General features: G+C 48.7%; 1 protein-coding gene across 1 annotated transcript; it reads left to right on the forward strand.

Moving 5' to 3' along the window:
* The first annotated feature begins 8342 nt into the window (after nt 1–8342).
* CCL22 (C-C motif chemokine ligand 22) lies at nt 8343–14147 on the forward strand. The gene is made up of 3 exons (XM_055332468.1): nt 8343–8415; nt 9615–9738; nt 12473–14147. Exons 1-3 carry the CDS (start codon nt 8343–8345, stop codon nt 12555–12557), a joined length of 282 nt encoding a protein of 93 aa, XP_055188443.1. The 3' UTR covers nt 12558–14147.
* The last annotated feature ends 7470 nt before the right edge of the window (nt 14148–21617 follow it).

Raw genomic sequence — 21617 nt, forward strand, 5'->3', positions numbered from 1 at the left:
AGGCTGAATCATATTCTTTTTTTTTTTTTAAGATTCATTTATCTGACAGAGAGAGCAAGAGAACACTAGTAGGGGGAGCAGCAGAGACAGGGGGAAAAGCAGGCTCCCTGCTTCTATCCGGGGGCTCTATCTGAGGACTCTGGGATCATGACCTGAGTCAAAGGCAGACGCTGAACCCCCTGAGCCACCCAGGCACCCCAAGGCTGAATCATATTCCATTATATGCATGTACTATACTGTGTTTATCTGTTCATCTGTCAGTGGATGTTTGAGTTGTCTCCACCTTTACATGTTTTGTTTATTTAAGATTTTATTTATTTATTTGTATATTTGAGAGAGAGAGACAGAGCATGAGCAGGGAGAGAGTCAGAGGCAGAGGGAGAAGCAGACTCCTCGCTGTGCAGGGAGCCCAACGCGGGGCTCGATTCCACGACCCCAAGATCACGACCCGAGCTGAAGGCAGACACTCAACTGACTGAGCCACTCAGTTGCCCCCCCTTTATGTGTTTTTTAATAAACAAAAATTAATTTAAATGAAGGAAGTTTGGGGAAAAGAGGATTTGATCTGGGAGCTTTCCAGAGCAAGCTCAGAAGAATAGGAGCCATATCAACTGCCCCTAGGCGGGGAGAAAACGTCCCCGTGGACAACTGCCGGTGATTCCCACCTTCAGTCCTGAGAGGAACTCCCCTTTCCTTTCTTTGAAAGTGGGTCTCTTGAGTCCTGCCTGGTAATTGAACACTGTACCTGCCTCTACTCCTGCTCCAGGGAGGCTGATGGGCCCTGGGGTACAGAGGCCGGCTGGCTGCAGGTGTGGCTCACCTTACCTCCAAGCCCCAGGGAAACTGGGTGATGGGGTGGCAGAGGCTGAGCCAGCAGGAAGGGATTGGGGCCTCGCTGAGTCCCAGGGGATGCAGGTGCTCTCCAGGGGGAGCCCCTGAGCCCACCCCTGGAGGGGCCTCTGCCCTGGAGGGCCCCGTGTAAGAAAACCCCGGGTTCAGATGAAGAACCACCAGACCGGTTCTTTGTCTGTCGCTTGCAATCTTCCAATGACAGTTAATTTTTCACAGGATGACTTCCACATTCAAAAAGTATTTCTTCTTTTCTCCTCATGTTTTTATTATGAAATATATTTTTAAAGATTTTATTTATTTATTTATTTATTTATTTATTTATTTATTTATTTGAGAGAGAAAGAGAGAGAGCACACATGTATGCAGGGAGGGGGTTGTGGAGGAGCAGAGAGAGAAGGAAAGGGAGGGGAAAGAATCTGAAGCAGAGTCCCAGCTGAGCACAGATCCCAAGGCAGGGCTCCATCTGATGAGCCAGGGATCATGACCTGAGCCAAAATCAAGAGTCAGAGACCCAACCGACTGAGCCACCCAGGTGCCCCTATTATAAAACACTTAAAATACTCAGGAATTTTGTAGTTGAATGATGGCTAGCATATCCACCACCTAGCTGCAACATTGTTGATATTTTGCTATATTTGTTTTGTCTCTCTCTTTTCCTCTCTGGGATGTCAATATATATATATATATATATATATATATATATATATATATATACAAGTAAATAGACATACACAACCATGTATGTGCACACACATATGCACACACATATATATGTAAGCATATAAACATATGTACCTATATACATGTGCATATACAAACACACCTATATGCATACACATGCATACAACATGTATCTATATGCACTTACATATACACACATCAATATATACACACACATTGATATATACACATGTACACACACACACAAATATAGATTTCCCCTGAACATGAACTCTTCAAAAATAAGATCATCATGGAGATGCCTGGGTGGCTCAGTGGTTAAGCGTCTGCCTGAGTGTCTGCTCAGGACATGATGCCTCTCTCTATCTACGTCTCTCATGAATAAATAAATAAAATCTTAAAAAAAATAAGGTCACGATGACCTTCACCCCTAAATACTTTAGTATGCATCTCTTAAGAACAAGGACCTTCTCCTACACATTCTTAAAGTCTTTATTCCACCTAAGAAGATCATCAATAAAGTCCTAATATCATCTAGTATTTAAATTTCCCCATTTGTCCCCAAAATGTCTTTAAAAAAAAAGTATTTATTTATTTATTTATGAGAGACACATACTGAGAGAGAGAGAGGCAGAGACATAGGCAGAGGGAGGCAGAGACATAGGCATAGGCTCCCTGTGAGGATCCTGCTGTGAGACTTGATTCCAGATCCCGGGATCACAACCTGAGCTGAAGGAAGGCACCCAGGCGTCCCACCCAAAATGTCTTGTATAGTTGTTTTTCCAAAACTAGGATTCAATCAAAGACCACATACTGCACATATCAGGCTGTTATGTCTCTTAAATCTCTTTAACCTTAAATGTCTCTGTCCACTTTTTTATTTTTAATATTTATTTTATTTATCTATTAAAGCTTTTATTTATTTATTTGGGAGAGACAGAAGAGAGAGAAGCAGACTCCCCACTGAGCAGGGAGTCTGATGTGGGGCTTGGTCTGAGATCATGACCTGAGCCAAAGGCAGACACTTAATCAACTGAGCCAGCCAAGTGCCCTCCTGTCCATTTTTTTTCTAACAACATTGATGTTTTTTTGATCTCAGGACTGTTGTCTTGTAGAGGATCTGGAAGGTTCCTCTTTCTGGAGATGTCTATCCTCTCATGGGATCATTCATCTTCCCCTAGCCTCTGTCTTTCTTATAAACTGGAAGTTAGGATTAGAAGCTTGATTAGATTCTGGGTAACACCTTTTTTTTAAAAAAAAAAGACTTTAATTTTTAATTGTTTAAAAGACTTTATTTATTTATTCATGAGCAACACAGACAGAGGCAAAGACATAGGCAGAGGGAGAAGCAGGCTCCCTGCAGGGAGCCGAATGTGAGTCTCGATCCCAGGACCTCAGGATCATGACCTGAGCCAAAGGCAGATGTTCAACCACCGAGCCACCTGGGTGCCCCAAGACTTTTAATTTTTTAGAGCAGTTTTGAGTTCACAGCAAAACTGAGAGGAAGGTACAGAGAATTTCCATATACCTTCTGGGCCATGCATGCCTAGCCTCCCGCATTATCAACATCCCCAACCAGAGTGGTCCATTTGTCACAACTGTGAACCTACATTGACACATCCTTATCACATAGTTTACATTACGGTTTACTCTTTTGGCTTTGCATTTCTATGGGTCTGGACAAAGATATGCTAATGACGTGTATCCACGGAAGCAATTTCTCTACAAACACCTGCTCAGGGGCTTCTGGGTGGTGTTTAGTCTCTGCTTCTGTGTATTCTTCCAAAGTCTCTATGAGTAGGTACGAATGGACTCCCTAGAGCCGCCGTAACCAAGTGGGCCTCAAACAACTAGAAATTTCTTGCCATCTAGTTCTGAAGGCGAGAAGTCAGTCAGAGTGTTTCCACTGCCCTAAAAGTCCTCTTGCTAAAAAAAAAAAAAAAAAAAAAATCCTCTTGCTCTTCCTATTCATCTCTCCTTCCCCATAACTCCATCAGCAAACACTGATCTTTTTACTGTGTCCATAGTTTTGTCTTTCCCAGAATGTCATATAGTTGGATTATACAATATGCCATCTTTTCAAATTGGCTTCTTTCACTTAGTAAGATTTAAGTAGATTGGTATCCCTGGGTGGCGCAGCGGTTTGGCGCCTGCCTTTGGCCCAGGGCGCAATCCTGGAGACCCGGGATCGAATCCCATGTCGGGCTCCCGGTGCATGGAGCCTGCTTCTCCCTCTGCCTATGTCTCTGCCTCTCTCTCTCTCTCTGTGACTATCATAAAGAAATAAAAATTAAAAAAAAAAAAAGATTTAAGTAGATTTAAGACAACTCCATGTCTTTTTACGGCTTGGTAACTCATTAAAACTCATTTCTTTTTAGCACTGAGTAATAGTTCATTATCTGGCTATGCCACAGTTTATCTGTTCCCCAATGAAGGACATCTTGGTTACTTCTGAGCTTTGGCACTTATAACTATGAATGTAGGCTTTTGTGTAGGCATAAGTAACTTCTCTGGGTTAAATACCAAGGAGCATGATCACTGGATTCTGTGGTGAGAGTATGTTTAGGTTTTGTAAGCAACTGCCAAACTGCATTCTGGAGTGGCTGTGCCATTTTGCATCCCCACCAACAATCAATTGGAATTCCTGTTCCACATTGTCACCAGAATTTACTATTGTCAGTGTTCCAGATTCTGGCCATTCCAATGACTATGTAGTGGTACCTCATTGTTGTTTTAATTTGCATTTTCCTGATGACATATGATGCGGAACATCTTTTCATATGCTTTTTTTAAATAATTTTTATTTTTAAAAGATTTATTTATTTATTTGTTCATGTTAGACACACACAGAGAGAGAAAGAGAGGCAGAGACACAAGCAGAGGGAGAAGCAGGCTCCATGCCGGGAGCCCGATGCGGGTCTCGATCCTGGGACTCCAGCATCGCGCCCTTGGCAAAAGGCAGGCGCTAAACCTAAACCGCTGAGCCACCCAGGGATCCCTCATATGCTTTTCTTTTAAAGATAGATTTATGTATGTATGTATGTAATCTTTATACCCAAGATGGGACTTGAACTCATGACCTGGAGATTAAGAGTTGCACACTCTGGGGCACCTGGGTGGCTCAGTGGTTGAGCATCTGCCTTTGTCTCAGGTTGTGATCCCAGGGCCCTGGGATTGAGTCCTGCATCAAGCTCCCCACAGGGAGTCTGCTTCTCCCTCTGGCTTCCCCCTCTGCCTCTCTCTCTCTCTGCATCTTTCATTAATAAAATCTTTAAAAAAAGTTGCACATTCTTCTGACTCACTTTTTTAATAGGTAAAATATATGTAACATAAAATTTACCATTGTAGCCATTTTTGAGAGTACAATTCCGTGGCATTAAGCACATTTATGTTGCTGTGCCCCATCACCACCATCTATCTCCAGAACTTTTCCATCTTCCGGAACTAAAATGGGGCTTGTTAAACACCAACTATTCCCTCCTCCCTCCAGCCCCTGGCAACCATCATTCTACTGTCTGTGTCTATGAATTTGACTACTAGGAACCTTATAGAAGTGGAATCATACATTATCTGTCCTTCTGCGACTGGCTTTGGATAACACCACTTGACACGAGGTCTTCCCAGGTGATACGGTACATCTCCATTGGGAGGCTCACGGGGATAGCAGCTGCCTCACCCTGCCTGCCAGCTTCTCCAACTCGGCCCTAGCCACCTCTTGCTCCCTCCACCCCCAGCTGCTCAGCCCTCTCGGCCTGTCAGGGCCTTTAAAAAAAAAAAATATATATATATATATATATATATATATATATATGAGATAGAGGGATGCCTGGGTGGCTCAGAGGTTTGGCGCCTGCCTTCAGCCCAGGGCCTGATCCTGGAGTCCTGGGATTGAGTCCCACGTCAGGCTCCCTGCTGGAGCCTGCTTCTCCCTCTGCCTATGTCTCTGCCTCTCTTTCTCTCTCTGTGTGTGTCTTTCATGAATAAATAAATAAAATCTTTAAAGAGAGAGAGAGAGAGAGAGAGAGAGAGAAGAGAGCATGATCATGGGGAGGGGCAAAGGGAGAGAGAGAGAATCCCAAGCAGACTCTGCATTAAACACTGAGCCTGAGGCGGGGCTCTATCTCACAACCTGTGAGTTCATGATCTGAGACAAAATCAAGAGTCAGAGGCTCAACTGGCTGAGCAACCCAGGCGCCCCTTGCCTTGTGAAGTCCTTGGCACTTGTTCTTTCTTCCTGGCAGGCTCCTTGGTAGCTTGTGGATTTCAGCACGAATGTCACCTCCTCATAAAGGCCTTTACCGACAACCCAAAACTGCTTCCCTATTGTCACTGTCTCTTTTTCTCTCTTTGATTTTCTTCACAGCACTCACAATAGCCTGATATTACCCTGTTTGGTATTTGCCTGTCTCTCATTAGCCTCCAGGGTAAAATCTGCGCTAGCAGGGACCTGTTCACTGCCATATCCCAGATCCTGGCCCTGTACCTGGCACATGACGGGGGCTCGTATTAGTTCCCTCTTGCTGCTGTAACAAATGACCACAAACTTAGTGGCTTTGAGCAACACAGATTCACTCTCTTACAGTTAGGAAGTCAGATGTCCTAAATCAGTTTCAGTGGACTGAAATTGAGATGTCAACAGGGCTGTGTTCCTTCCGGAAGCTCCTTGCCTTTTCCAGCTTCCAGAGACTTTCTGCAGGCTCATCAACCTCCATCTTCCAGACTTCAGCTTCTGTCATTCCATCTGCTCTGAGTCTAATCCATTCTTATAATGATTCTGTGAGGACTTTGGGCTCACCCAGAAAATCCAGACAATCTCCTTATTTTACAGTCTTTAACTTTTTTAAAAACGATTTTATATGTTTATTTGACAGAGAGAGAGAGCACAAGCAGGGGGAGCAGCAGAATGAGAGGGAGAAGCAGACTTCCTGCTGAGCAGGGAGCCCAACATGGGGCTCCATCCCAGGACCCTGGGATCATGACCTGAGGCGAAGGCAGAGTCTTAACTGAATGATCCACCCAGACACTCCTACAGTCTTTAACATAAATACATCTGCAAAGTCCTTGTTATCATGTAAGATCACATATTCACAGATTTCAGGAACTAAGATGTGGACACATTGGAGGGACTGTTATTTTGTCTTCTATAGCGTTTAATAAATATTTGTTGAATGAGTGAATGGTTGGATATGGCCCTTTGCAAATGGAGTGTCGGGTCCTGAGTTTCTAAGCTGGCCCCATCACTTACTGGCTGTGTGACCTTGGGTAAGTCCCCTTGTTATCTGAGCCTCAGATTCTCCTTCATTGGAGATGGGTGTTCTGAGCACCCATCATGTACCCCACTCTTGGTAGTCACTGGGGATGCCAAGACAGATATAAGCAGACCCTTGCCTTCCAGGAGTTCAGCTTCTGGGAAGGGGTCAAGAAAGAGAAAACCTGACAGAGTCTACCCAAGTCCATGTTCTAGGTCACCCTCCGGAACTTTCAAGTCCTGAGGGGTGTGCTTACCTAGAAGGTGACATTTCAAATGGCACTTGGGGCACGAGTAGGAGTTTATGTGGTAGAGAAGTAGAAAGGGCACCGATGGTGAAGAACAGGTTGCAGAGCTCTTTGAGGAAGTGTGAGGAGTGTGGTGTGATCCCTTAGGGGGGAGAGATCAGTGTGGGAGGGAGTATGTCTGGGAAGGGGGCCCCAAGGGCCATAGTCAGGACCTTGAGCTCTGCCCTTGGGTCAAAGGGTCACAGAAGCGTTTTGAAGCAGGAGAGAGGCCTGTGCCACTTTCAATCTGGGCCGTTCTGACCACTGTGGCATGGACAGGGGATTGAGAGCCAACATCCAAGTCCAAGGTGGAGGCGGCCTGGACTGGGCAGGAGCAATGGGGATAGAAGACAGGAATTCCAAGAGAAACATAGGAAGTAGGGGCACCTGGGTGGCTCAGTGGTTGAGCATCTGCCTTTGGCTCAGGGGGTGATCCCGGGGTCCTGGCATCAAGTCCCACATTGGGCTCCCTGCGGGCAGCCTGCTTCTCCCTCTGCTTATGTCTCTGCCTCTCTCTCTGTGTCTCTCATGAATAAATAAATTTTAAAAAAAGAGAGAGAGAGAAACTTAGGAAGCAGAATCAGCAGGATATGGCGAGAGGTGAGGAAAAGCCTGGAGACAGTTGGGAAGGAAGAACAGGCAAGATGGAAGTGTGTGGAAGCTCTTTGCAACCGTGGAGGGGATCATGAATTGGCCTAAGTCGGGATTGTGTGAGAAGCCCTGGAAGATGCTGGTGGGAGCCAGAGAAGCCAGCCTGAAGAGTTCTTGTTTGGAAGGAAGATCCATGATGCAGATCATCAAGGCTACAGACACCTCCATTCTGGGTGAAGGTTTAGGACTGGCCAGCCCCCGTCCCCCTTCACACTGTCTTATGAGCAACTTCTGAGGGAAATAGGTACGGCTGTGAAAGCATCACCCCCATTTCCAGATGGGCAAACTGATTCCCAGAGACATCCAGTGCCGTGGTGAAGGCCCTATAGTGAGGACACACAGGTCCCTGAGAGGCCCAGCTCAAGGGGGATTTTGCAGATCTCTTGAGACTCAGAGGAAAGGGCAAGTTGGGGGTCCCCTCTGAGCTGTTCCCAGCCACAGAGAGTTTCCTTTTATTTGGAGGAAGCAGGAGTTCTTCTTTCATAACGTGAATGTCACCGATTCAGAGCCCACCAGTGACTAAGAGCGTCTGAGACTTGTGGGTGTAGCAAGTGTTTAAATACCAAGCCTTCCTGTCATCCGGTGATTGCAGACACCTAGGCTAGGCGACCAAGGACAAGAGCATGGCCAACCTGAATACTCCGCTCCTGGCTGCCCTTGTCTTCCTTGTTCTGACACTTCAAGCAACTGAGGCAGGTAGGCTGGGGAGAGGGAGGACTCCCTACAGAGGCCAGGGTCAGGGACTACGGTATCTTCTTCATGAAGCAGAGAGAGCACTGGATGGAGAGAGGATGACCCCAGTCTGCTGCTGGCTCTGGGCTAGGCACAGCTGTTTCTCTGGGCCTCGGTTTACACATCTGTGAAATGGGTAGTCTCACAGGCTTGGAGTCCAGGATCTGTCTCACCTGGGTTGGGGGTTGTGGTGGGCATGGCCTGGGGTCCTCTATTACAGAGAGCTTAAGCACAGGACCCTTGGGGGTGTGAGAGGGAGCCACCAAAAGGGGCCATGTGGGATGGGAAAAGGCAGGAGCTGGGGTGAGGGATATTCCCTTGGAAAGCTGGTCCTGCTCTCCTACCACCTCATTTTTGCTCCACAACCTGCCCTCAACACTGAGTCCATATCTTCTCTTCACCATCGCAGCATAAATCCTCCTACCCTGTGTTGGGTCAGGAGTCAGGCAGCTAGGAACAATAATTGCTCAGTTTGGGGGTTTCCTGGGAGCTTTCCCTGCATTGAGGCCCCCACTGATTTGGTACTATCATCACCCCTCTGGTTGGAGGAGGCAAGCGGGCCTCAGAGATGTTAAGTGACTTCCCCACGGTGGCCTGGTGACTTGGCGCAGAGCAGGGCTCAAACCCAGGGCTACGCAACTGGACTCTGCTCGAGTCCTTACCCTGACTCTCCAGACTCAGGGTTTATAACTGTGGGGAAGCCCTCCCCCTCTCCGGACCTCAGCCTCTCCCATGGGCACCATGAAGCCTGGAGTAGGTGTGAGCTGAGGCCGACTTCTCCGATGGCCTGGGGACCCGTCAAGCGCGGCTGATCCAGCGGGGCTGGGGCTGGGCACCGGGCAATACCGACAAGCTCCGGGTGCTGCCGCCGGCGCCGACCTCACCGTGGAGCGTACAGCCCGTTCCTGTGCAGAGTGTCGGGTCCCACTGAGAAGCCTAGGGCTTCGTCCACTCTCAGGCCCTGTGAATCCCTCTAACCTCGAGCTGCCTCACCCAGATTGGGCCTCAACGCTCCTCGGAGACCCCAAGAGTGAGGACTTTGAGGACCCAGAGCTTCCCCCAACACCAAACTTCCAAATGAGAATAGAAGTGCTCGCTCAGAGGTTGGGGGCTGAGGGCGACCTGTCTGAGCCCAGAATCTTCTGAGCTCCTCACTCCTGCAGGTCCTTATGGTGCCAACGTGGAAGACAGTATCTGCTGCCGGGACTACATCCGTCACCCTCTGCCCCTGCGTATGCTGAAGTATTTCTACTGGACTTCAGACTCCTGCCGGAGGCCTGGTGTGGTGTGAGTATGAGCTGGGGAGACAGGGCCTTGCCTTGGAGAGCCTGCCAGGTTTGGGCCAGGAAGGCCCAGGAGCAGGTGGGGGGGCAGACCCAGGGACGGGAGGAGTGCAGCTGACCTCCATCCTGGAAACAGCTCAGCCCAGGCTTGGGTGTACCAAGCAAAAACAATCGTGTGCTCATTCAACAAATATCATTGGGTGCCCACCGGGTGCCAGGTGGTGTGCTGCGGAGCTGAATGAGCTGGGCACCGGCTGTCAGTACACACGGTAGAGTGCGTGTGGGCAGTGCAGAGCTGTAGAGTGGGGTGCAGGCGACCGGCAGCGTGCCCAGAACCTCTGAGTCAGCAGCAACGCTCCCACCGGAAGCATCTGGAATCCTCCCCAGCGCCCTGGGAGTTTTTCGAGGCAGCCCATTCTTACCCGATGAATATTGAGCTAACAGCGAGTACATTCTATGGCCACGCGTGGTTCCTACTGTGCAAACTGGGGTAACCCTCACAGCCGTCCTACATCCCACAGGGAGTGCAGAGTGTGAGGAGTGTGATCATTTGCATTTTGCAGATGGAGATACAGGTGCAGGGAGGGGAAGTGGTTTGCTCCAGCCTGGCCCGCTGGAACCAGGACTCCTGGGTCCCCGTTCAGGGCTTTCTCCTGTGGTTCCTGTTCTTCTTTGCCTCTTTCCCCCCACATCTTTGCTTTCTTTTCCTTGGCCTGGAGCCTGGGCCGGTGCCTGCCACTGGCAGGGTGATGTCCTGTCCTGGGGGCAGCCCCTCCGGCTGCTGCTCCAGATCCTCCAGACTGCCACCTGCCAACCCGCTCACTGGGGTGTCTGGGCCTGGGGCCTCATGGTCCCCTTTGGGTTTCCATCATCTTCTTATCTTCCTCCTCCTTACTTATCATCCATCCCTCACAGGGGTCTGTGGGTGAATAACAAAGAGGGCTGAAATGAGTTTGTATCATTTCAACCCTGAACCTCAGTTCTCCCATCAGTATAACAGCAGTGGTCAACTCACTCTATCTATCTATCTATCTATCTATCTATCTATCTATCATCTATCTATCATCTATCTATCTATCATCTATCTATTTTTAAGGATTTGACTTTTAATGAATCTCTATACCTAATGTGGGGCTCGAACTCACAACCCCGCAATCAAGAGTCTCATGCTCCTCCAGCCAAGCCTGTCTGGCTCCCCTCCTTCATTTATTTTTTTTTATCAAACATGTGAAGAGTGCTTGCTAAGTGCTAGGCACTGTTATAAACACTTTATAGTTATTAACTCATTTAATCCTTGAAACAACCCTATGTTGTAGGTACTGCTATGATCCCTTTTTGACAGGTGAAGAAAGGGGGTCAGGGAGGTTATGGGACCTCTTGAGCAGCATGGTGTACACTAATAGTAAGTGGAGGGTGTAATGCTCAGTGTCTGGCATATAATAGATGCTCAGTAGAAGACAGCTCCTGTGATTACTAGATTTTGAGCCATTCTGGAAAAAATGTGTCTTGACAAAGGCAGGCTGAGGAACTGAGGGACTCAGAGAGGGGCTGAGTCTTGCCCAGTGTCACACAGCAGCCAGGGCAGGCTGCCTACGTGGCCAAGATCAACACTGCTGCCTTCTTTGTACTTTCTGTTCATTGGTTGCCGTGGAGTGGGGGCAGGTCAGACGGGCAAGGGGTGCCGGAGCTTCCAGGCCCCGTGGACAGGCTCTCAAGAGGCAGGAAGGGAGTTGGGCTGTGGGGATATCTCTGACCTTGGCCAGCTTTAAGTCCGCTCCTGCCAACAATGGCTGAGACAGAGTGAGCCAGGAGCCTAGCCTGGTACTTAACACACCTTGGGCTAGGGCAGGAGTCTTAGCCCGCTTTTGCTGTGTGCACCTAGGTCAGTGCCTACCTCCCTTCTCTGTCCTTCAGGCCCCCAGGAGGCACAGTGAATCACATCTTACCACCTCTGGCACTCAGGCAAGCTGCTTTACCCCTTTGGGCCTCACTTTCTTCACCTGTGAAATGGGTAGACTAATAGGGCCTCATAAGATTTATTAAGAACATCATTGTTAAAAGTTTGGGCCAGCTTCTGGTGCTGTTACAGAGCACTACTCACTGTTGTGCACTGTTCTGAGCACTTCAGTTTATCTTAACTCATCTAACCTTCATTCAAATCCTATGAGGTTGGACCCCAATTATCATCCCTTTTTTATGAATGAGAATGAGGTTGGACCCCAATTATCATCCCTTTTTTATGAATGAGAAACGAACAGACTTGCCAGTGACGGACAAGCTAGGATTTTATTTATTTTTTTTTTTAATTTTTTTTTTCAAGCTAGGATTTTAACCTAGATAGGTTGACTCCAAAATTCACACTCTTGGCTACTACCCAATATTCTCTCTCCCAAGGCAATGCCAGCAATAGTCATGAGACTCCTGGGCATCTTATTCCCTGGCCTGACCTGGCACTCAAGCCTGGGGCTGAGGAACTGAGAGTCCAGGAAGTCTTAGCTGTTCTTTCTCCCCTCTCCTCCCCTGAAGAAGTGTGGTTGCAAACAGCAGGGGCCTCATGAATGTTGAACCACTCTATATAGCAGGTACTCCTACACAGGGCAAGTGCCTCATAAATGCTAAGCGACTGTATAGTGGGCGTCTCTGCATACAGTAAGTGACTCATAAATGCTAAGCTTCCAGAGAAGGGCTGTGGCATCCTTGCTGCATGCTAACACTCCCTAATTCCTTCCTCCTTCCAGCTTCCTAACTGTCAAGGATCGGGAGATCTGTGCTGACCCCAGATTGCCCTGGGTGAAGAAGCTTCTCCAGAAGCTGGACCCATGAGGAAGGGCCTGCCCTGAAGACCATGGCCTTGGCTCCACCAGGAAGGCTCGGAGAGCCCCGTCTCCTGGCCATTACAGCTGCCCTGCAACACAAGCCTATGCCAACAAATCTCTCTGCCATCTTTTGTCTCTGTCCCTGAAGCTGTCACCCTCAGACGAGCTTCCACACTGTCACTTGTCTCCCTCCAACCTGTCCTCTGCCCCGCCATAGCCAGAGAGGCCACAATCCTGGTCAGTCACCCCCTGACTCAAAACCATCCGATGGCTCCCCATTGCCCCAAGCTGAGGTGAAAGCTCCGGAGCCTGGCACCCTAGTCTCCAGTCCTGCCTTACTTCCCTTCACACATGTTGGACTCCAGCTCCCTGTTCTCCAAACCCAGGCCAAACATTTCCACTTCCAGGTCTTTTTCCAGACTCCTCTGATGCCCGGAATGTATCCCTGTCACCTGCACATGTCCAACCCTCCAGGCCCTCCAAGGTATCGTGCATCCCAGGCAGCCAGCCATTGAGTTTTATTTTTCAGATGTCCCCTCACCCTCTGCTCCCACTTAACAGCCCTGATCACAGTCTGTCCAGAACTCTCAGAACTTGGAGGCCTGTCATCCAGCCCCATTGGTTGGACTAAGGTCCCATGCCTGAGTTACGTTGTCTCCTGGCCTCTAACACAGAGTACAGAGCACAGGGGCTGGCTCAGAATCAGGGCTCAACAGATGGCTACAGACTGAATCAATAAAAGCAATGTTCCTCTCCCACCCCCACCCACCAAAAGCCCTCACGCATCATTACGGAGACTCGAGTTCATCTAGAAAGCAGCCTGCTGAGTCAACTGTGAAGCCAGATTCACCTTTCTTCCCCATTTTATTTATGCATTGGATCTCTTTACTCTTTTTGTTTCCCTCTGGTCTTGACGACTCCTTCAACCTCCAACACCCAGGCCTGACCCCTTCAGAGTCCCCCACTTTTCCTTTCTCCTTTCCCAAATAACCAGTAACTGAATTTTTACTATGGTGTAAATGACTACCCTTGGCTTGATATTAACAGGCTCTAGCTGTATTTCTATAGGAAAAGAGGGCAAATGCTTAAGAGGCCAAGTGGTTGAGTGGAAGAATTTTAGGAACTATGTGGGAGGGGGACAAGGTGGAAACTTTCTGGCCCTGGGACTGTGCAGGGCATAGTTAAGTGAAAGAGCCTTAGGTGGAGATTGTTCTCAGGTGGCAGGGGTCAGCATAAGGACTAGGATTGAGGATTATCTGCACTTACTTGGGGACAATAGATTCACCAGGCAAAAGAAATAGCCTTTAAATGTGCTTGTTTCTTACCGAGGAAGCTTGGGGCAGTTCAGCAGGGTGGTTATCGCTGTGTGTTCTGAGAAGATCATTGAACCTCTCTGAGCCTCACTTGAGAATGAGAATACCCATTTTAAGGGGTCGCTGTGGGGCTCAGGTCCAAGACATGGGGAATAAAACTTAGTGTCTTCCCTGGAGCCCAGGATCATCTGCCCACCATGGACACTGCAAGTGTTAACCTGCTCGCTGCCCATGCACAGGGCCCTCAAGCATCTTGGGATCCCCACCACCACCACTGCTCCTGTCCTGCCCTTCTCTCTCAGGCCTCCTGAAATAATAAAACCTCTACAACCGTATCTGTTTGGTTTCGTGGCATATGCTGTCCCGGTATGGGGCAGGGGACGCCTTTCCCCCCACCCCACATCCCAATGGGGAAGCCCTTAACATTACTGACATGGGAGCTGGCCTGCCCAAGGTCACCCTGGGAGGTGGTGGGGAGCCAGGGTGAGACATGAGGACCTGGGGAGTAGCTGTGTGGGTGCCAAACCCCAGATATTTGTACATCAGTTCTGGCCCCTGACAAACCTCTTGTCAGGAGGACCCGATGAAATCACTCATTCAGTCCTCTAGAGTTTTAGGTAGAATGTTCACTCCTTCATTCAGTGATTCAACAACCCAGCCTCAACCTTTCCCCTTTTAAGTGTCAACACAGAGGAGGAGGAGGAGGGTGTATTAGTCAGGAAAGGCTGCTTCCTGCAGCAAACAACTCCAAAATCTCAGTGGTTCAATTCCACACAAGCTTTTTCTTCTCAAGTGACATCTGATCCTGGTCTGTGGTCATTCAGGGACCCAGTCTCCTTCCTTCTCATGGCCTCACCATCCCCCAGGGCCTGGACTCCTCTCCATCATCCTGCACATGGGGAAAGAGAATGGAGCCAGGGGGATCCCTGGGTGGCTCCACGGTTTAGCGCCGCCTTCAGCCCAGGGCGTGACCCTGGAGATCCGGGATCGAGTCCCACGTCGGGCTCCCTGCAGGGAGCCTGCTTCTCCCTCTGCCTGTGTCTCTGCCTCTCTCTGTGTGTCTCTCATGAATAAATAAATAAAATCTTAAAAAAAAAAAAAGAATGGAGCTAGGCCAGGAAGTGGGGCTCCTGGCTTCGGTCCACCTGCCGTTGGCAGAACTCAGTCACATGGCCACCCTGACCACGGGGAAGCCAGGAAGTACAGCCAAGCTGTGTGTCTGGGAGAAAGAGGGAGTGGGTTTGGGGAGCATCTAGTTCATGTGGTGCGAACTTCTCTGGACTCTCAAATGGGCCCGCTTTCCTAGAGTTCTAGACATAGCTCATTCTGTCAAAACAACAAAAGAGGACTCCTCTGTCCTTGGGACATCTTTATTATGCCAGCTTAAATATCGCTCCATAGACATCTTGGCACAAGTGACCTTTGCTCCTGTTCAGATCTGGCTCTCACAGTGGGATTTCCAGGGCAATAGCTTCAGACACCAAGAGGCAGGGAGAAGTATCGAGAAGGGCATATGTCGTGGATTCAGTCACAGAACTCTCACTGACTGGGTGTCTGGAGCAAGTTGCTTGGTGTCTATGAGCCTCAATTTCTCCCTCTGTGAACAGAGAACAATAAAAGCAGATATCAGTGTATGGGGTGGTGAGAATCCAGTGAGATAAGAAGGTACAGACAGCCTAATAACAAAAGGGGCAAAGGCTTGAATATATATTTCTCCAAAGAAGATATTCAAATAGTCAACAAGCACATGCAAAGATGCCCAACATCACAATCACCAGGAAAATGCAAATCAAAACCACAATGTGATACCATTTCACAACCATCAGGATGATTCTTATAAAAAAGACAACAGGGCACCTGGGTGGCTCAGTAGGTTAAGCGTCTGCATTTGGCTCAGGTCATAGTCCTGCATTGGGCTCCTTGCATGGCGGGGAGCCTGCTTCTCCCTCTGCCTCTGCCTGCCGTTCCCCCTTCTTACGGTCTCTCTCTCTCTTTCTGTCAAATAAATAAATAAAAATAAAACCTTAAAAAAAAAAGACAAACAATGGAGCATGACTCTTGATCTTGGCTGTAAGTTCAAGTCCCATGTGGGGTGTAGAGATTACTTAAAAATAAAATCTCAAAAAAAGAAAAGATGAACAAGATTAGTGAGCATGTGGAGAAATTGAAACCCCTGTGCATCGTTGGTGAGAGTATAAAATGGAGCAATCACTGTGGAAAATAGTATGGTGGTTCCTCAAAAAAAATAAATGTGGAATTACCATATGATCCAGGCATCTTACTTCTGGGGATATATGCAAAAGAATTGAAAGCAGGGACTTGAAGAGATATTTGTACATTTGTGTTCATAGCCGCATTCCCCACAATAACCAAAAGGCGGAAACAACCCAAATGTCTGGTGAATGGAGAAGCAAAACATGGAATACCCACACAATGGAATATTATTCAGCCATAAAAAGGAAGGAAATGCTGACACCTGCTACAACCTGGATGAACCTTGAGCACATTATGATAAATGAAATAAGCCAGTCACAGAAAAATACTGTAGGATTCCTACAGTAGTGAAACTTATGGAGACAGAGTAGACTGGGGTCTTCCAGGGGCTAGGATGGGAGGAAGAAGAGGGAGTTATTATTTGATGGGTCCCACATTTCAGTTTTGCAAGATAATAAAGTTCTAAAAATGAACGGTGGTGATGGTTGCATGATGCTGTGAATGCACTTAATGTCACTGAACTGAACAGTTGGAAATGGTTAAAAAGGTACATTTGAGGATATGGATATTTCATCACAGTATAAAAGAAGGTGTGGCCAGGCAGGTGCACAAACAGGGGAAGGGCCAAGTGCCTGTGAGCAGCTCTTCTTATAGACTAAAAGAAGTGGGGTGAGATGAGGAAGAAGTAGGCAGCACTGTTCCCCAGGGGCCCTGGAGGTGGCTACCTCACTGGCCACCCTGTCCCTCCTACCATCCTGGGGTCTCACAGGAGTGCCCCTGGCTCCCCGCCCTGCTCCCTACAACAGTTTCCGTTCTGCTTTGGGGCCCAGGGGAGTTCCTGCTCCCTAGGGCACCGAGGGAGGCTCGAAGATGGCCCCAGGAAGGCATGGGCAGGGATGCCCTGACCCCTCCTCTCCACCAATCCCCAAGGAAACCCTTTCTCTTGCTGCCCCGTGCTGTTCTGATTGTTGCTCTAGTTATTCCTCAGCTCAGAACCTCCCCAGCTCCCCTCTACCCCCATACAGGACTCTCATTCTTCACTCTAGATTCCACGCATCCAACGGCAGCCTCCCTGCCCACTTCTTCCTCAAAGCCAAAGGCCTCAGACCAGTCCCCAATTCCCTCTTTACCTTGGTTAGGTTTTTCCCTTTGCCTGGAACAATATATCAAAATCCTGCCTGTCTGCACAGGGCAGGTTACTTACAAATCGTAGAGGTGTTACCATTTCTCCAGCAAGAGAGGTAGGGTTGGCTGCCCATCAACACACCACGAACAGCAGAACAACCCGTCTGCCATGCAAGGTGAAGTACAGAATATTATTCGCACCAGATTCTTGCCAAGAATATGTAGCCAGGATTTAATCAAGTCTGTGGATCTAAGTCTGGTTTATAGGAAGAGCATGGGTTCAGAGAATGAATTATATGGCATCACAAGGAAACCACTTAGATAAATTAAGAATGGACAGTGGCAACAGTCTTGAAACTCTTCAGAAAGGCAATGCCATGAGAAATGAGCAGGAGGTCTGTTGTAGACTGAAAGGAAATGTCATCTGCGAGGCATAAACCTAGATAAGATCCTGGTTCAAAAAATAAAAGTAAGAGAAAAGGAGGAAAGGAAAGGAAGGAGGAAGAGACAGAGAAAGAAGGAAAGAAGGATGGTGAACCTATAAAATACATCTTGGGGACAATGGAGAAATTTGATTATTAACTGAGTATTACACAACATATAGGAGTGATTCTTAATCTTGTTAGTATACATGTATTTTAATGATTTTATTTATTTATTCATGAGAGACACAACAAAAGAGGCAGAGACATAGGCAGAGGGAGAAACAGGCTCCATGCAGGGAGCCTGACGTGGGACTCGATCTCAGGACCCTGGGATCACGCCCTGAGCCAAAGGCAGATGCTCAACCATAGAGCCACCCAGGCACCCCAATTTTGTTAGTCTATTTATGTAAGACAGTGTGTCTTTATTATTTTAAAGATCTTATTTATTCATGAGAGACACACAGAGAGAGCCAGAGACACAGGCAGAGGGAGAAGGAGGCTCCCTGTGGGGAGCTCAATGCAGGACTCGATCCCAGGACCCTGGGACCATGCCTTGAGTCAAAGGCAGCTGCTCAACCACTGCGCCACCCAGGTACCCCAACAGTGTGTCTTTAGACTATAAAGATGCATGCTGAAGGCTTTAGGGGCGATTTGCTTTGAAATGGCTTGGCAAAAACAAAAACAAAAAACAGAACAAAGCAAATAGGGGAAAATACTAATCATTGAATTTAAGTGCCAGAGAAAGGAAAGGTCTTTGCTCCATTCCATTCATTCATTCTAATAATTAGAATTATTGTTTATGATTTTTTAAAGTTTATTTTAATTTTTTAAAAGATTTTATTTTATTGTTATTTATTTATTCATAAGAGACACAGAGAGAGAGAGAGAGGCAGAGATACAGGCAGAGGGAGAAGCAGGCTCCATGCGGGGAGCCTGATGCGGGACTCGATCCCGGGACTCCAAGATCACACCCTGGGCTGAAGGTGGCGGCGCTAAACTGCTGAGCCACCCTGGCTGCCTTATTTTAATTTTTTAGGTTTTTTTTTTTTTTTTTGAGAGAGGGCACATGCATGAGCAGGGAGGGGGGAGGGGCAGAGTGGGGGAGAGGGGAGAGAGAGAGAGAGAGAGAGAGAGAGAGAGAGAGAGAGAGAGAGAATCTCAAGCAGGTTCCACACCCAGCACAGAGCCCGACATGCGTTTTGATCCCAGGACCCTGAGATCATGAGCTCAAATCAAGAGTCGGATGCTTCAGCAACTGAACCACCCAATTGCCTCTGTTTGGAATTTCTGAAATAATAGCATAAAAGAAAGAAAGCAAAATTCTGCCCATCTTCTGATCAAAACATCATCTTTCACTCTTTGTTACCTTGATTTCTGGACAAGAATAAAGGCCTCTGTCCCTCTCCTAGACCCACAGCCTTCGAGTCTCTGGTAGGACTGCTCTCTCCTGTTGAGCTGGAGCTCCTTGGAGCAAGAACCCATTGTATTTGCCATTGAGTCTCTGGTCTCAACCATGGTGCCAGGCACATACCAGGGCTTAACAGCAAAAACTAAGGGGTTCTGCATGCCAGGCACTGTGAAAGTCATCAGTTTTATGGACCCTCCCCCCAAGTGAATGAGTGGATGAAGTGGCTATTAGCATCCCATTCTACAGATGGGGAAGCTGAGGCTCAGAGAGGTTAAGTGACTTGCCAAAGGTGAACCTTCTCCTAAGTAGTGGAGTCACATTTGGCTCTAGGCCTTGGCTGACCCGAAAGCCAAGTTACTGTGTCCAAAATGAATAATCTAAACTCAGTCCTTAACACCTTGATAAGCTAGGTGGGGCTGACCACTCCAACTTTGTGGGGGGAGGAGGTGGGCCAGAAGGGGGTAGGGGATGTCCCCAAGGGCTGAACAAGGAAGAGCACAGTTGTACTTTATGTTTTGACACCATATGGGCATAAACTCACTTAGTTCTCAACTGTCCTCATGGTGGGGATGAAGGGAGGTGGTGTAGCCTTGTGGTCATGAGCTCAGACTCCAAGGCCAATGGGCTGTGGCAAAGCCAGATTCCCCCACTTCTTGGTTGGTGATCCTCAGAAAATTACTTACTTCATGCATTCCTTAGTTTCCTCATCCATAAAATGGACCGTGATAGTGGTGTTTTGCTTACAGGTCAGGTCTCGGTGGCCTCAGTTAATCATACAAAGTGCTTAAAACAGAGCCTGTCTCAGAGTGTGAACTCAGACAGGTAGGGAAGCTGCCCAAGATCACAAAGGAGTGCCAGAGCCAGGACCATCTGATTCCAAAACCTTTGCTTTCTAAATATTTCTTTGGAGCAAAGTCTGGGGCCAGGGGAACAAGGGTCTTAACCCTCCAAATCCCTGGCTCAGCCTGGCTTTTGTCATTTATGAGGGTGGGGCTTCCCAGGACTTGCCCCTTGCCTCTTTCACCTTCTCTTCCCTTCACCCCTCCCTTTCCTGCAGCCCTTTCCTTACTCCCTCTCTTCTTTCTCTCCTTCCCTCTTGCCCTCTTCTTCATCAGCTCCTACCTCCATGGGCAGAGCAGAAAGAACCTTGGACTTCAGTTCTTATCACATCCTGTCCCTTGCTGGACTTCAGTTTTCCCAGCTATAAGATGAGGGGCTGGGGACCCCTGGGGGGCTCAGTGGGTGAGAGTCGGCCTTTGGCTCAGGTCATGATCCTCAGGGTCCTGGGGTCGAGTCCTGCATCTGGCTCTCTGCATGGAGCCTGCTTCTCCCTCTGCCGGTGTCTCTGCCTCTCTCTGTGTCTTTGATGAATAAATAAATAAATTCTTAAAAAAAAAAAAGACCAGGAACTGGACAATAGAAATGTGAAGGTCACTTGCTTTATATCTTCATGGGCTGGGACAGATTCTCGGAGACTGAGGGCAATTGGCCCATGCCACCATTGCTCCTCTCCATTGAGAAGGAGTGTCCAGCCTCTCACCTGCACACCCCAGCAGTCTTACTGTGCTGGGTGAGAGAGTGGACCTCTGGCCTTAGGAGCTGAGACCTTTCTGCCCAGCCCAGAATAAACCAGTTGGCTCCATAGCCCGGGGCAGTGGCTCACAGACACATTGGTTTCCGGCTGGCTGGTAGCCAGAGACACCTAGATGGGAGTGGTGGGTTCATGGTTAACTCCTGGCACCAGGCTGGGCTAGGCGACTGCTAGACTCTTGGAGTCTCAGGGATTGTGGCCATTGTCTTCACAGAAGGCTGCCATTAAAGCAGACTGTGCTGTAGCGACACCTGCAAGCATTTCCACCTGTCTGGTGGGCGCAGGCTGGTCCTGCCTGGTCCTGCTGGCCCACCGGTAATGGAGAATAGCTGAGAAGTCAGAGCTGTGAAGCTCCCTCCCCAGTGGGTGAGCCCACTTCTCTCCTGTGCAGAGGGAGGACTGGGGCCCCCAAGAGAGGCAGGACTTCCCCAGGGCCCCTGTGGAGTCAAGGACAAGTCGAGAGGCACCAAGTTACCCAGAAGAGGCCAGCAGCCACGACATTCCTTGCAGGGGCCAGAGCCATGGCAGTGGTGTGCAGGAGGAAAGGAGAGGTAGAGGAGCTGGAGGCAGGGGCGCCTGGGCTCTTTTCTGCATCCTAAACTGTTACCCGCCCCTGGGTGCATCTGGTCTGTCCCCTAAACCTAGTGCTCTGAATGACCTGAGATGACCCCACCCTCTCTCTGGGCCTCAGTTTCCCTATCTGTCGCTGTGAAATTGGGCTGGATCATTCCTTCAGCAAACATTGACTGGACTTGAGCGCTCACTGTTTGGCAGGCTCCGGGCTGAGCTCGGGGATACACTGGTGAATGAGGCCCCCCAGGACCTGGGGCTTCAAGGAGGAAAGGCTGGGGGTCCTTCATGATGTGGGAGAGATACCTCTCCCAGGCCCTAGGGCCCCGAGTACCCCCTGGCTTGCTGGCAGCCACACTCTCTACCCTGTGCTGCCCACTTAGGGCTGGGCCAGGTGCCAGCTCGGGGGTAGGTAGCGGGG

The sequence above is a fragment of the Nyctereutes procyonoides genome, unplaced genomic scaffold, assembly GCF_905146905.1.
Source record: "Nyctereutes procyonoides isolate TBG_1078 unplaced genomic scaffold, NYPRO_anot_genome, whole genome shotgun sequence".
Classification (NCBI taxonomy): domain Eukaryota; kingdom Metazoa; phylum Chordata; class Mammalia; order Carnivora; family Canidae; genus Nyctereutes; species Nyctereutes procyonoides.

What these genes read in the sequence shown, in the direction of transcription:
- CCL22 (XM_055332468.1), top strand. Translation starts at nt 8,343, where the DNA reads ATGGCCAACCTGAATACTCCGCTCCTGGCTGCCCTTGTCTTCCTTGTT. An exon ending in ACTTCAAGCAACTGAGGCAG is followed by an intron (nt 8,416 to 9,614) that starts GTAGGCTGGGGA and finishes TCACTCCTGCAG; the next exon opens with GTCCTTATGGTGCCAACGTG. An exon ending in TGCCGGAGGCCTGGTGTGGT is followed by an intron (nt 9,739 to 12,472) that starts GTGAGTATGAGC and finishes TCCTCCTTCCAG; the next exon opens with CTTCCTAACTGTCAAGGATC.